General features: G+C 42.1%; 1 protein-coding gene across 20 annotated transcripts in view; it reads left to right on the forward strand.

The window, feature by feature from the left end:
- NCOR1 (nuclear receptor corepressor 1) overlaps positions 1-13855 on the forward strand; it is a 152794-nt gene that overhangs the window by 114872 nt on the left and 24067 nt on the right. For all 20 annotated transcript variants that reach the window (XM_025863922.2, XM_073881764.1, XM_025863928.2 and 17 more), the window contains 9 exons: positions 1754-1874; positions 1973-2074; positions 2413-2513; positions 4971-5139; positions 6923-7063; positions 8342-8425; positions 8912-9168; positions 9525-9885; positions 12121-12348. In XM_025863922.2, coding sequence (XP_025719707.1) covers positions 1754-1874; positions 1973-2074; positions 2413-2513; positions 4971-5139; positions 6923-7063; positions 8342-8425; positions 8912-9168; positions 9525-9885; positions 12121-12348 — 1564 coding nt within the window. The remainder of the gene's footprint in view (positions 1-1753; positions 1875-1972; positions 2075-2412; positions 2514-4970; positions 5140-6922; positions 7064-8341; positions 8426-8911; positions 9169-9524; positions 9886-12120; positions 12349-13855) is intronic.

The following is a 13855-nucleotide window of genomic DNA, read 5'->3' on the forward strand; positions in this document are numbered from 1 at the left end:
GACAGAGAGAGACACAGCGAGAGAGGGAACACAAGCAGGGGGAGTAGGAGAGAGAGAAGCAGGCTTCCCGCGGAGCAGGGAGCCCGATGCAGGGCTGATCCCAGGACCCTGGGATCATGACCTGAGCCAAAGGCAGACGCTTAATGACTGAGCCACCCAGGTGCCCCCCTAGTGCCTTTTCTTTTTCTTGTTTTATTGAACTGACTAGGGTAGAACTTTTAGTACAATTTTTTTTTTTTAAAGATTTATTTATTTATTTGAGAGAGAGAGCAGGGAGGGAGTGGGGAGAGGGAGAGAGCAAATCTTAAGTAGGCTCCCTGCTGACCGAGGAGCTAGGAGCCTGATAGGGGGCTCAATCAGCCTGATGTGGGGCTTGATCCCACAACCCTGAGATCATGACCTGAGCCGAAATCAAGAGCCGGATGTTTAATCGACTGAGTCACTCGGGCGCCCCATAGTACAATGTTTAAAAGAAGTGGTGAAGAGGATATGCTTTCCTTGGTGCCCATTTTAGGAGGGAGGCATTCAGTATTTAACTGGTAGGTATGTTAACTATAGACTTTTTTTTTTTTTTTAAAGATTTTATTTTTATTTATTTGACAGAGAGAGAGACAGCCAGAGAGGGAACACAAGCAAGGGGAGTGGGAGAGGGAGAAGCAGGCTCCCCGCTGAGCAGGGAGCCCGATGTGGGGCTCGATCCCAGGACCCTGGGATCATGACCTGAGCTGAAGGCAGATGCTTAACGACTGAGGCAGCCAGGTGCCCCAACTAGACTACTTTTCATAGGTGTCTTGTCTTCCGATTGAAGAGGCTTCCTTATATTCTTTTTTGCTGAGAGTTTGTTTTTTTGTTTTCCTCTAATTTTTGTAGTTTTCAACTTCAGAATTTCTTCATGGTTTTTTTTTTGTTGTTGTTGATATTCTTTGTATGGGGAAACATCATTTTCATACTTTCCTTTGTTGATTTTCAAGGCTTCCAGTGAGCTTGGTGGGGAGCATATGGGAGAGGAAATAGAGCAAGTTCAAATGACACAAAGCTCAGTCTTAACCTAGATTTTGCCAGTCTTCTTGAATAAATGCATCCAGATTTCCACAAGCCTTTGGTTAATTTCCGAATTGAAAGGTTGATCATTAGGTGATTTTCTGGTTGCCTTTATGGAAGAGAGTTTTCAGAAGTCCTTACTCTGCTGTTTTCACTGATGTCCCTATCCTATAGCAATTTTAAGAGGAATAAATATTGTTAATAATAGTAGCTTACATTTTGAGTGTACTGTTAAGTGCTTTATGTAATTTGTTAACCATAAATATTAGTTATATGAAATTTATGGTGATTTCAGAAGACATATCTTGCTCCCTTTAAAAATATTTTTAATGTGGGGCGCCTGGGTGGCTCAGTAGTCGTTCAGTGTCTGCCTTCGGCTCAGGTCATGATCCCAGGGTCCTGGGATTGAGCCCTACATTGGGCTCCCTGCTCCGCGGGGAAGCCTGCTTCTGCCTCTGCCGCTCCCCCTGCTTGTGTTCCCTATCTTGCTGTGTCTCTCTCTGTCAAATAAATAAATAAAATCTTTAAAAAAAAATTTAAAAGTAGTTTTAATATAAGCAATCTATATAAAGATTTTCTTGTTTTGCAAATACTTGTTCTTAATTTTGGGCAGTGGGGGTGTAAATTCTTATAAACAGAAACATGAACATTAAATTTATTGTTGACCTTGTGAGAAGACAGTATTATTTTAGTCCTTTAAAATTATTTTTAGGGAACACCTGGCACTTACTTGACTTCTCATAATCAGACTTCCTACACTCAAGAAGCAGCTAAGCCCTCAGTCGGCTCTATATCTCTCGGACTGCCGCGGCAACAGGAATCTGCCAAATCAGGTCAGTGAGTAAATACTCAAAACATTCCTGCACTTGCAGCATCACGGGCAGTAATTCAGCACTTGATCTCTACTTATTTTTCTCGCTTTGGTCCATAGCTACTGTGCCCTACATCAAGCAGGAAGAATTTTCTCCCCGAAGCCAAAACTCACAGCCTGAAGGTTTATTGGTCAGGGCACAACATGAAGGAGTGGTCAGAGGTAAAATACACTGTTTGGCAGAAATATTAAACTTTTGTTCCCAATAAATGTATTAAAGTAAGTCACTAATACATTTTAATGTTGGGTTTTTAAGTTAGAGCCTTTACATTCTAGATTTTCCCTTCTGTATAAAAATAATTAAAAACTTTGAAATTCCATATTTCGGCAATCCTTTTTAATAATTGGAATATTATTTTAAAAGTAGATTTCGGTAAAACACCACTGTTCTTTTTGTACTGCTGTTTCCTTCTCTTAACCCCCCTTCTAAGTAGGGGCTGAGTTTTGTTTGTTTGCAGTGGTAGAAGGTGTAATTTGCTAATCATTTTGGTTTCATTCAGGGACCACAGGAGCCATTCAAGAAGGAAGTATAACTCGGGGAACGCCAGCCAGCAAAATTTCCGTGGAAGGCATCCCATCCCTGCGGGGCTCGATCACTCAGGTGAGTTGTGGTCGTTCCTGATACACTGGACAGTAGCTAATGAGAAGACTGGAAGTCAGGTCTCAAGAGCTCCAGCTGTTCCAGCAGTATAGTTCGGGGGTTAAGTTGCTCATTGTTCTGGATTATGGGACTGGGTCTCAATGGTAATAAACCCAGATCCGTAAACTGTCTGCAGAAAGACATTAATGTGATCATTTTGACCACCAGCTATAATCTAGTCTGTGGGTCATTTGAAAAGGTTAATGATTTACAAATTGACAGAAGAAACAAGTTCTGATTGATGCAGTTCTTACTGTCTTCCTGGCAAAGCTTTTACCGTGTGTTCAGCTCAGATAGAAACGGAGAAGAAAATCAATATAAATTATTTGCTCACTTTTGCCCCTTGTGAAAAAGGTCTGCCGTCCCGACATGGAAGGCACCTGCCTAGGGTCTCATGCTAAACTGGGAGATACAGGCGACGTTGATAGAAGCGCTGGAAGTCAAGTATCTTCTAACAATTTCAGGCTCAATAAATTGCCAGTTTTGATTAAGACAAGGTCTTTCTTTTCCTCAGTTGGTTAGATGTTAATTTCACTTGGAAGTGTAACAGTCTGTAGCCTCTTTATTATTGTCGATCTGGGAAAGGAAAATTCTCTTGGGAAATCATTGTAAACAGAATCCTGTGCTTTTGCACCTTGAACCACAAGTTTCCTGTTTTATTCTTCTTCCTTGTCTTTTGTCCTTGTCCCCTAGGCCAGTGGCTAAAGTGTGGCTCCCAGGCCAGCAGCGTTAGGCATGTAAATGGTCGGGCCCCACCCCAGATTTCCTGAAGTCGCATCTGTGGGGGCGGGGCCCAGCAGTCTGTGTTTTCCCGCCCTCCGGTGATTCTGCTGCATGCCCATTTGAGAACCCTGCCCTGGGACCTCGCTGATCAAGTGTAGTCTGTGTCCCAGAGCATCAGCATCACTTGGGAGCTTGTTAGATTAATGCAGAAATTTTAGTTCCCACTTCAGACCTGTGAATCAAGGTCTCCATTTTAACAAGACCTGGTTTATGGAGTTATATGGCTTAGAGACCTAGAAGATTACATGTGAACTCTTCACATCTCTCCATCTACATTTGACCAAAGTATACATCCTGAAACTAGTTTTCAAAATAAGCAAACACTTTAATAGTAGAGGCAAAAGAGAAATAAATGCCTTATGCATATTATCTTTTCTTGTTCATTTTCACTCTAGTAACCAGGTTGTGGGTAGGAAGACAGAATGAACTGGATGATATGAGGCTACGCTTTTTCTTTGTTTATTTTCAAACCAGTCTGTCTATGTGAAGTGAGTACTTCCAAAATGGGTGTTAAGGATTCCCAGATGTTTACTGCCGAGCCCATTTGAATGGCCGAAAAATGAATGTTTTTTGTCATTCTTTCTACTCTAAGTGTGTGGTTTCAGATTGTCCTCATGAGAATTTTGGGGACGCCAAATGTGTGAGTGGGCTAAATCTGGGCCTGCCATGCCCATTTCAACCCAAGCAGCTCACTTTTACAAAGTGTTCGACCCAGTAGGTTCCATGAATGATTTCTCTGGAAGGGAGGGTTTACTGCTTAAAGGAAAGGTCAAAAAGAACCGTGCCCATAGGTAAACCAGAAGAGGACTAATTAATGATGGTGAAGATTCAGAGGATGTGACCTAAACTGAATCCATAGCACAAGATGGAGGCATCTGAGTTTTCTCGGTCCTGTCTCCCCTTCCCCCACTGGTGACCAGAGGTTGAATCCAGCAGACACTTTGGGAACTGCAAGTTCTTTTTTCCTCTTATCACAGTGTGAGAGAAGGTTGCAGTATTCTTTAAATTTTTTATTGTTATGTTAATCACCATACATCATTAGTTTTTGATGTAGTGTTCCATGATTCATTGTTTGTGCATAACACCCAGTGCTCCACACAGAACGTGCCCTCTTTAATACCCATCACCAGGCTAACCCATCCCCCCACCCGCCTCCCCTCTAGAACCCTCAGTTTGTTTTTCAGAGTCCATCGTCTCTCATGGTTTGTCTCCCCCTCTGATTTCCCCCCCTTCATTCTTCCAGAAGGTTGCAGTATTCTAAATTTAAAACTTAATTTATCGTCTTATTTTTATTAGACATTTTGAAAAAACATATTACACTTAGCATGATTTTTGGCCTTTAAGACCAGATTTTTTTTTTTTTTCCCGAGCGTTAAGAGGTTTGACTTCAAGGTGGGAAAGAAAGTTGATTTGACTCCTACACCTGTCCAGATTTTAAGTTTTGTGGGGCAGGGTTCAAGGATTAAGGTACAGTATTTCTTTATAAAAACTTAATATCTGGGTTTCCTCTCATGTCTTTGTCCTTTCTTCTTTGAAGATATGGAAGGATCTGACTCTCCGTGTGGTAGGGTAAGTTGTTTCTGAGCATCTCGTGTCTCCTCTAAACCTGAGTGTTTGTGTTTGATTTGATGGCAGGGTACCCCAGCCCTGTCACAGGCTGGCATACCAACTGAGGCGTTGGTGAAGGGATCCATTTCTAGAATGCCCATTGAGGAGAGCAGTCCTGAGAAAGGCAGAGAGGAAGCTGCATCCAAAGGTCATGTTATTTATGAAGGCAAGAGTGGACACATCTTATCCTACGATAGTAAGTATGATATCTGTACTTTGAAGCCAGTACTGTGATGGGGACTAGAAACATGGGCTCTGGCTCCCCACGTATGTATTTGGGGGAGTTCGTTCTCCCTTCTTGTGGAAGTTTTGTGAAAATTTAACCGAGACGGTCAATGAAAAATGATAAACAGTGCAGAGCCCATAGTACGTGGTTCTGTAATTGGTAGCTAATCTCAACTATGGCCAGTCGATTTAGCCTAAGAAAAGAATCTTCAACTTTAGTAGAATCACTTTTATTTTATTCTGTTTTATTTTATTTTTAAGATTTTATTTGAGAGAGAGAGAGAGCAAGCAAGAGAGTGGCCACGAGTGGGGGAGGGGCAGAGGCAGAGGGAGAAGCAGACTCCCCGCTGAGCAGGGAGACCGATGCGGGGCTGGATCCCAGGACCCTGGGATCATGACCTGAGCCAAAGGCAGATGCTTAACCTACTGAGCCACCCAGGTGCCCCAGGTGAATTAGGGAGTAGATAATAATCTGATAATCCTGGAAAGACTATTGAATTTAAATTCTTAATTTAAATTATTTTAATGTCTATGTGTGTAAGCATTTTCTTTAGATGTATTCTTAGGTTATATTTTCTCAATGTTACAAGAATGACTCAGTTATGGTTAAAAAAAAAAAGTGAGGGACTGGATTTGAGTTCCTGTTTGCAACTGTTTTGTGATCTAAGTAGTCATTAGTCATGTTTTATCTTTGTTTGATACAAAGATAAAAGGTATGTGAGCACACAGTGTCTGATGCAAAACACATGGTAACTTTCTTATTTCCTTCCTCCTTTCTTGTTTTAACATTTCTGGCATATGCTGATTTACATTTTGCTTCTGGAGGAAGAAATTAATGTACGTTGCCTAAGCCAGAAATGTAGATGTCGTCTTTAACACTTGTTCTCTTTCCACATCCAGTCCGTCACTGAGTTGTTTCTGTTCTCTTTTCTGAATTCTCTGGAATCCATCCATTTCTCTGTTCCCCACTTGCCACCATCGTCTTTCGTCCGGATAACCGGGCAGCTGCCCCTGATCCCCCCAACCTTTAGTCATAACCCGTATTCAGCACTGTAACACATCACCTCCTGCTTGACCGTTCATTGCTTTAAGATCAGTGGAAGCCCCTTCCCTTGGCTTGCTCCGCCCTCCGCGATCTGCTCCTGTCCCACTGTTCACTTCCTGCGCTTCCCTCGGCCCCCTTGCACTGCCTTCCCGCGGCCCCCTTGCACTGCCTTCCCGCGCACTCCGCCTCCAGCTCCGCCCTGCGCACTGGCCACGCACGGAGCTCAAGTTCTTTGTCCCACGCTCTGTCTCGCCTTGGCGTCTGTGCGCCTGTACCACCTCCTCCTCCCTTACCTGTGGCTGAAGCATCTCCGCCTTATCCTTCAGTTCTCCGTCTACATTACTTCTGTAGGCAGCCTTTTCGGGGCCCTTTAATAAAAGTGTTAGGTTCTCCGTCTGGCATTCTCGCAGTACGTGTACCTCTACAGCAATTCCCCAGCACTTTATCGGTGTTTGCCACGATTGGGTAGGTTTCATGAAGGAAGGCACTTAATTTGTTAACCTTATCTGCAAGCCTAACTTACTTATGCCTGGCACTCAAATAATTTGATTTAATGAAAAAAATTTCATAAGTATCAATTACACAGTAGTATGTTGTAGGTTGACTGACTTTTATTATTTTTTGTAAGATTGTGAAACTTAAGATAACTGATTGACTGTAGTGTAGGCTTTGGGCTGTGTCTGAGCAATTCTATTTCTGTGTTCTGCAGATATTAAAAATGCCCGAGAAGGGACGAGGAGTCCAAGAACAGCTCATGAAATCAGTTTAAAAAGAAGCTATGAATCAGTGGAAGGAAATATAAAGCAAGGGTTGTCGATGAGGGAGTCTCCTGTTTCAGCACCGTTGGAGGGTAAAATGTTGTTTCCAGAACTTTATTTAGATACATTTAATTTTGTACAGTAAATTTCCATGGTTGGGTTAGGTTGTATTCAGTCTCTGTCATTTCTACGTGAAATTTATATTCATATTACTATATAAATGAAACTTATATTAATATATCATTATATTAATAATATATAATATAGTATAATATATAATTAACACTATATTAATATGAGCTTATTGATATGTTTAAATTTATATTCATATCTACATATAAATCAAGTACATGACAGTGGTAGGAAGTAAAAAACATAATCAGTCATATCATAGGTAACTAGTAGAATGCTCATAAAATTTGTAGACTATTCCTGTTAGGGTTCAGTGAGGTGAAAAATGTAAAATTCATTTTGAGAACTTTGTTTTTGTTTTGAGGCAGTTAAAGCAGGGCTGCACTGTTTCCTGATGAATTTTGCTGTGCGAGTTTCATCCTCTGTAAATGAAGGGATTGTAGTTACAGTGTGAGGACTCGAGACAGGTGTCCAAGCTTGTGCTGACCACGATAAGCATTCACTACCTCATACCTGTAGTTTTATTTTGTTAATGACTCACTTTCTTTAAGCCTTAACCTGGCTCAACTGTTTAATGTTAATCTAGGTGAAATACTAAAAACAGGGTAAGGATTCCTCAATCTTAGAGAAGTCCTGCATAATTTTCTAAGAGCTGGAGTTTCTCTGTATTTAAAAAAAAAAAAATCTCACTTCCCTTTACTTTAGGGTAATTGCGTGTGGTTATTTCCAATCCTTGATTCAAATTTATTGTGATGTGACGTGAAACATTTTAAGAGGTTATTTACAGCTCTTTCATTTTGACTTGCATGTTTTCGTTTATGTATTTTACCTGTTTTTGAGGTACCGCACTCATCCTTCGTGTTTTCCCTCTCTCAGAGGTGTGTTTCAGAGCTAAACAGTGATTCTCAACCCCTCTGTGTGTCTCCTCACCTTGAGAAAGAAGCATTGAATTTTAGATGTAGTTTCGAAAGTGTCTTTCCTTTTTGACTTATAATAGATGTGTTCTGTCGCTATTTTCTCTTTAGAAGACTGTTTAAAAAGGAACAGTGATGTCATGTTGGGTACTTCAGACTGAGTTTTTCCATGATATTCTTCTGAATAGTTCACAAATTTAAGATGATATCTCTTTCTCCATAGGGCTTTTATCAAAAAGTGCATACTCTAAGGTCAGTATAAAGTATATGTGAACTGGCATACACATTATGTTTAATATTTGAATTGCTTTCTTGTTTTGAAAGGGCTGATATGCCGAGCATTACCCAGGGGGAGCCCTCATTCTGACCTCAAAGAAAGGACTGTGCTGTCTGGTTCCATAATGCAGGGTAAACTTTGTTTTGGCTTTTATTCATGACTGCCTCATTGGCAGAGTAGTTAAACATTAATTTGCAGTGCATGAAGCCTGCTTTTCAAGTACTCTCCCTTTTGAAATATTAGATATTTAAGTCTTGATTTTAACTCTTCTGTTTCTGAGCTACATAGTTTATATGAAGATGATAGTTGCCTAATCTTTGAATATAGAGACATCTTCATTATGTAAGAACCATTCTGATTGTGATGCACAGACTTAATTGTATTGTCTTGAACCACCTGAAAAAAATGCCGACTTATGAATATTTAAAGATGTGTTGTAAACAGAAAATTGATTAAAAACTGCAAGATGACAAGGTATTAATTTTTCTAAATGGCAGAAAAATATACGTATCAGGATTTACTATTTTAACAATTTTTAAATGTACAGCTCAATCACATTGTTCTGCAACCATTGGCATTACTTTAATAAGCACGTTTTCTTGAATTCTTTCTTGAAGGCACACCAAGAGCAACAACGGACAGTTTCGAAGACGGTCTTAAGTACCCCAAACAGATTAAAAGGGAGAGTCCTCCCATGCGAGCATTTGAAGGCGCCATCACCAAAGGAAAACCATATGATGGCATTACCACCATCAAAGAAATGGGGCGTTCCATTCATGAGATTCCACGGCAAGATATTTTAACTCAGGAAAGCCGAAAAACTCCAGAGGTGGTCCAGAGCACAAGGCCAATAATCGAAGGTTCCATCTCCCAGGTAACTACATCAGGGTGCTTTTTGTCAACCGTTCCACTCCCGACTGTGATATTCATGGAGCATTTTGAGAAGCATGACTTAATAATTATAAGTAGTTCTTATGATGTCAGATCTTTTGGAAGTAAAGGTAAAAGTTTTAGGTATGCTTTAGTATTCGTTTTTCACATGTCTGTATTGGGGAATGTATATTTCGAGAAAGTTCGCAGCTCTGGGTTTGTGAGTGTGTGATTGACACACCCACACAGATAGTAAAGATTACCGAAGCAAATTACCGTTGCCGTGAGCTGAGCTGACCTGAGATGGAAAAATCTTCGGATGCCTCGGGCTACCTATAATGTTTGTTTCTTTTCTTTTAGGGCACACCAATAAAGTTTGACAGCAACTCAGGTCAATCTGCCATCAAACACAACGTCAAATCCTTAATCACGGGGCCTAACAAACTACCCCGTGGGATGCCTCCACTGGAAATCGTACCAGAGAACATAAAAGTGGTAGAACGGGGAAAATATGAGGATGTGAAAGCAGGCGAGCCAGTGCGTTCCCGACACACATCGGTGGTAAGCTCTGGCCCCTCCGTCCTCAGGTCAACACTTCATGAAGCTCCCAAAGCGCAGCTGAGCCCGGGGATTTATGACGACAGTAGTGCACGGCGGACCCCTGTGAGTTATCAAAACACCATGTCCAGAGGCTCGCCTATGATGAACAGAACTTCTGATGGTATGTTACTCTTCTGTCCTTGTTTGCTCGTTGTGATTGCGCTTTCCCACCTCCGGTAAAAAGTCGGTGTCAAATGGTTAGCTTTGGATTGCCACAGGATCTGCAGGTTGTGCTTGATATGGGGCCTGTATGGAAGGCTACCAAATGAAAAGTAGGGATAATCGTAGGTAAAAGATCTATTTTAATCAAGTGCCGAGGATGCTGGAGTCCAGAAGTGCTCTAGAATAAGTACATTCTGAGAGTGGCCTTTCAGCTCCTCCTTCCAGGTGTTCTGGAAGTCGGCGTTGACCGTTGTTTGTTTAGCGGCCGTCTGGTGTGGCAGTTCAAAGTTCAGGTTGTGGAGCAAGACGGCCTGAACTTGAATTAAGGTTCTTCTCACTGCGTGACCTTGGACGAGTTACTTCACTTTGCTAGGCCTTAGTTTCCTCATCAGTAAAGGTATTAAGGTTCCCTCACTGGACTGTTGGGAAGGTTACATGAGGTCATGTGTTTGAAGGACTTGGGAAGGAGAGAATCCGAACTATTGTTATTGCCGTTGCTGTTGTTGTTGGTATCACGCCCCGCCTCCCCGGGCTTTCTGCTGCTCGCTGGTGCGTAAGGTACGAGGCGTTGAGTTTTATCAGGTGGTCCCTGAAACCGCCTGCAGCCCATACGAACGTCCCCACTCGTCCTCTCCAGCGTTACTGCAGTACGTGTTTATTGCGGGCTCACGTGCAAGGTCCCGGCTGACGCTGCGAGAGCTGGGAAGGTGAAGAGTGTTTTGTGTGGCGGGAGAGGAGCAGCCTGGAAGGAAGAGGAAAGGGAAGTGTCAGTCGGGGAGGTGGAGTGGCAAATGCAGAGCCCCGGGCTCGGGTTCTGAAGGCGAATTGCCTGCCGAGGGAAAAGGCACTCTGTGTTTGAGCATACTGGCGCTCGGGAGGTGATGCAGCAGACCCGCATGGTTGCTTGGTTTTGTCTGGCAGATTTGTGTAATCACGGCCAAGTTGATGTTATCAAACTATTAATAATGAGGAGGTGGTGCACACCACTGAGTGTATTAATGCCCCTGAATCGTACCCTTTAAAATGGTACCTTTTATGTTTTGTGTGTTGTACTACAATTGTTAAAACAGTGGAGGGTGATGGCTAGTAAGTGTCGGGATATGCTGTTCATTGGGGAGATGATCTAATAACTTCTGAATCACATCGTTTAAAAAAGAGAGCCTGGGGTAGGGAGGTGGTTAATATGGGTGAGCTCATGAGAAAGGCTTTGTGGAAGGTCCAGGGCAAGGAAAAATAGCGTCAGGTAGAGACCGGCGGGCAGCAGAGGGGGCGGCACAGGCAGAGAGAGGGAGTTGTGACTTGGGTACCTGGGGGATCGAGAAGAATTTGGAATGTTCAAGCCATACAGAAAACAAAATCATTTATAATGGGATTGAAAGAGGAGTGTTGAACTTCATGTTTAATCTTAACGTCAGGTGCTAAAATGCTGGTGCTATGATCCACAAGGTGGTAATCTCTCAATCTCAGAAGCTTCTGCTAGTTCTGCACAGTTGCATATTTTACAAGATTGAATATTAAATGTTTGGTGGAAGCAGATAAAAATATAAATACAGTCTGTATTTGGTTGGGTGAGAAATGGATAAATACAGTTGACCCTTGAACAACACTGGTTTGAACTGTGCAGGTCCAGTTAATGTGGATTTTTTTTTTAAAATAAATACAGTACAGTGCTATAAATGTATTTTTCTCTTACATTTTTTTTTAAGTTTTATTGTTTTTAGAGAGAGAGAGGGAGCATGTGCACATGAGTGGGGGAAGGGACAGAGGGAGAGAAAGAGATAAGCCGACTCCTCACTGAGTGCAGAGCCCAGCGCAGGGCTCGATCTCACAACCCTGAGATCATGACCTGAGCTAAAATCAAGAGTCGGATGCTCAACCAGCTGAGCCACCCAGGTGTCCCTCTCTTAAAATTTTCTTAACATTTTGTCTCTAGCTTACTTTATTGTAAGAATATAGGATATAATACATATAACATACAAAACATGTGCTAATTGGCTGTTTATGTTCTCAGTAAGCCTTCCTGGTCAATAGTAGGCTATTAGCTTTGGGCGAGTCAAAAGTTAAGCATGGAGTTTTGACTGTGTGGAGGGTCGACGCCCCTAAACCCTGTGTTGTTCAAGGGTCAGCTGTATAATCTTACTGCCCAAGTTTTCTTAAGAAGTTGTGGTGTTGGCTTTTTTTTTTTTTTTTCCAGTTACGATTTCCTCTAGCAAGTCTACTAATCATGAAAGAAAATCGACCCTGACCCCTACCCAGAGGGAAAGTATACCAGCGAAGTCTCCAGTACCTGGGGTGGACCCTGTAGTAAGCCACAGCCCTTTTGATCCCCACCATAGGGGCAGCACCACAGGAGAGGTTTATCGGAGCCATCTTCCCACACATTTGGATCCAGCCATGCCGTTTCACAGGGCTCTGGATCCTGGTAAGCACAGGGGCTAGTGATGATTTATGGCAAAGAAATAATATACCTGTATGACCTTCCAAACTCTCTTTATTAAAGTATAATATGCAGACTGTTACGTATATCATTAGCGTGCCGCTCATTGAATTCTCACACACTGCACACCCCCATGCTACCAATTCTGAACCAAGAAACAAAATATTACCAGCACCCTTACAGAACTGAGAAAAAAAAATAGGTTAAACATTCAAACTTACAGTGTCAGTATTCATTTTATCAGTGTTCTGATGTAAGGTCAGGGTCTGCTGATGAAATCTCTCCCTTGTCTTTGTTACATAAGTGAAACTCCCGTTTCATTCCAGGTTTCCTTTTTTAAGTGAAGCTAGAATTTACAGCCACTTCAAAGCAATTTAAATACAGAATCCTTCCAGGTTTCTTTTCTCAGTCTTTCAAAATTGTCTCGTCCGTACCTGATTCAACTTCTATACTGAGTCTTTCCAAAGCAGTCAACTTAGTTTCCAGAGAAATCATTCTTTTCATTCTTTTCTCAACAGCCTCCAGATTACTTTGTTAAGTTACATAATTACAGTAGCAGGTACAACGAGGGAACTTTCGAACAGACAGACCCCTCTGACTGTGGGTAGACATACTCGTTGGAGGTGCAGGAGTCTGTAGGTTTTCTGGAGAGCAGTCTGCAGTGGGCACGGGGCAGTGGGTTCTGCAAGGCGAAAGGAGTCCTGTCAGCACATCGGTGGTGACTTGACCCATCCATGTGCCAGCTTCCCCCTGTCCTCCCCATCTTCGTCCCTGTTCCTCTTGCCCACTGAGCCCCACTCAGATGGGTGTTTTCTGCTCATACCTCTTCTCCGGCCTAACTGGCTTGTTTGTTACATCCTTCAAGTTGAAATTCGGACACAGGACACCCGTGTTTTACCATGGTCCTTAGGGAGGAGATATGCCAAGATTTCTAAGGGTTGTTTACATTATGGAAGCAAGGTACCTGTGGAAAATATTTTATCTTTTGGAGGTCATATCAATGGCATCAAATTGTTGGTCACTGGAGAACGTTAGGTTTCAGAGGAGTCTACACATAGTTCTTCAGGGACTGTCTCCCAAAACTGAGGCAGAAGTTCCCACAGAGTCCACTGACAGACTCACCCTGCTGGGAGTTCTGGATGAAGAAAGGTGAAGAAAACATTCCAGAAAACTTGTCATTTATTTTTCTAGGGAAAACATATATATTTAAAATAGTTCACTCAAGTTTTCAGGCAAAATTGAATGTGTATATTTTAATGTAGTGCTTCTCATAGTCCTTCATTTTATAGCAGTTTTATATGCTTGTTATTTTTGAGCTTGAGCTGAATTTAAGTGTTTTGAGCAGAGAGACATTACCTTCTCCTTTTTACCATACATACCTACCCCTTCCTAGCAACTCATGTCATGCTGTAACCCAGGTTGTCAAACTATGGCCAGGGGGCCAAATCCTGCTGCTGCCTATTTGTATAAATAAAGTTTTAGTAGAACACAG

Source organism: Callorhinus ursinus, unplaced genomic scaffold, assembly GCF_003265705.2.
Source record: "Callorhinus ursinus isolate GAN/ISIS: 27379988/994484 unplaced genomic scaffold, GSC_fseal_2.0 scaffold43, whole genome shotgun sequence".
NCBI classification, from domain to species: domain Eukaryota; kingdom Metazoa; phylum Chordata; class Mammalia; order Carnivora; family Otariidae; genus Callorhinus; species Callorhinus ursinus.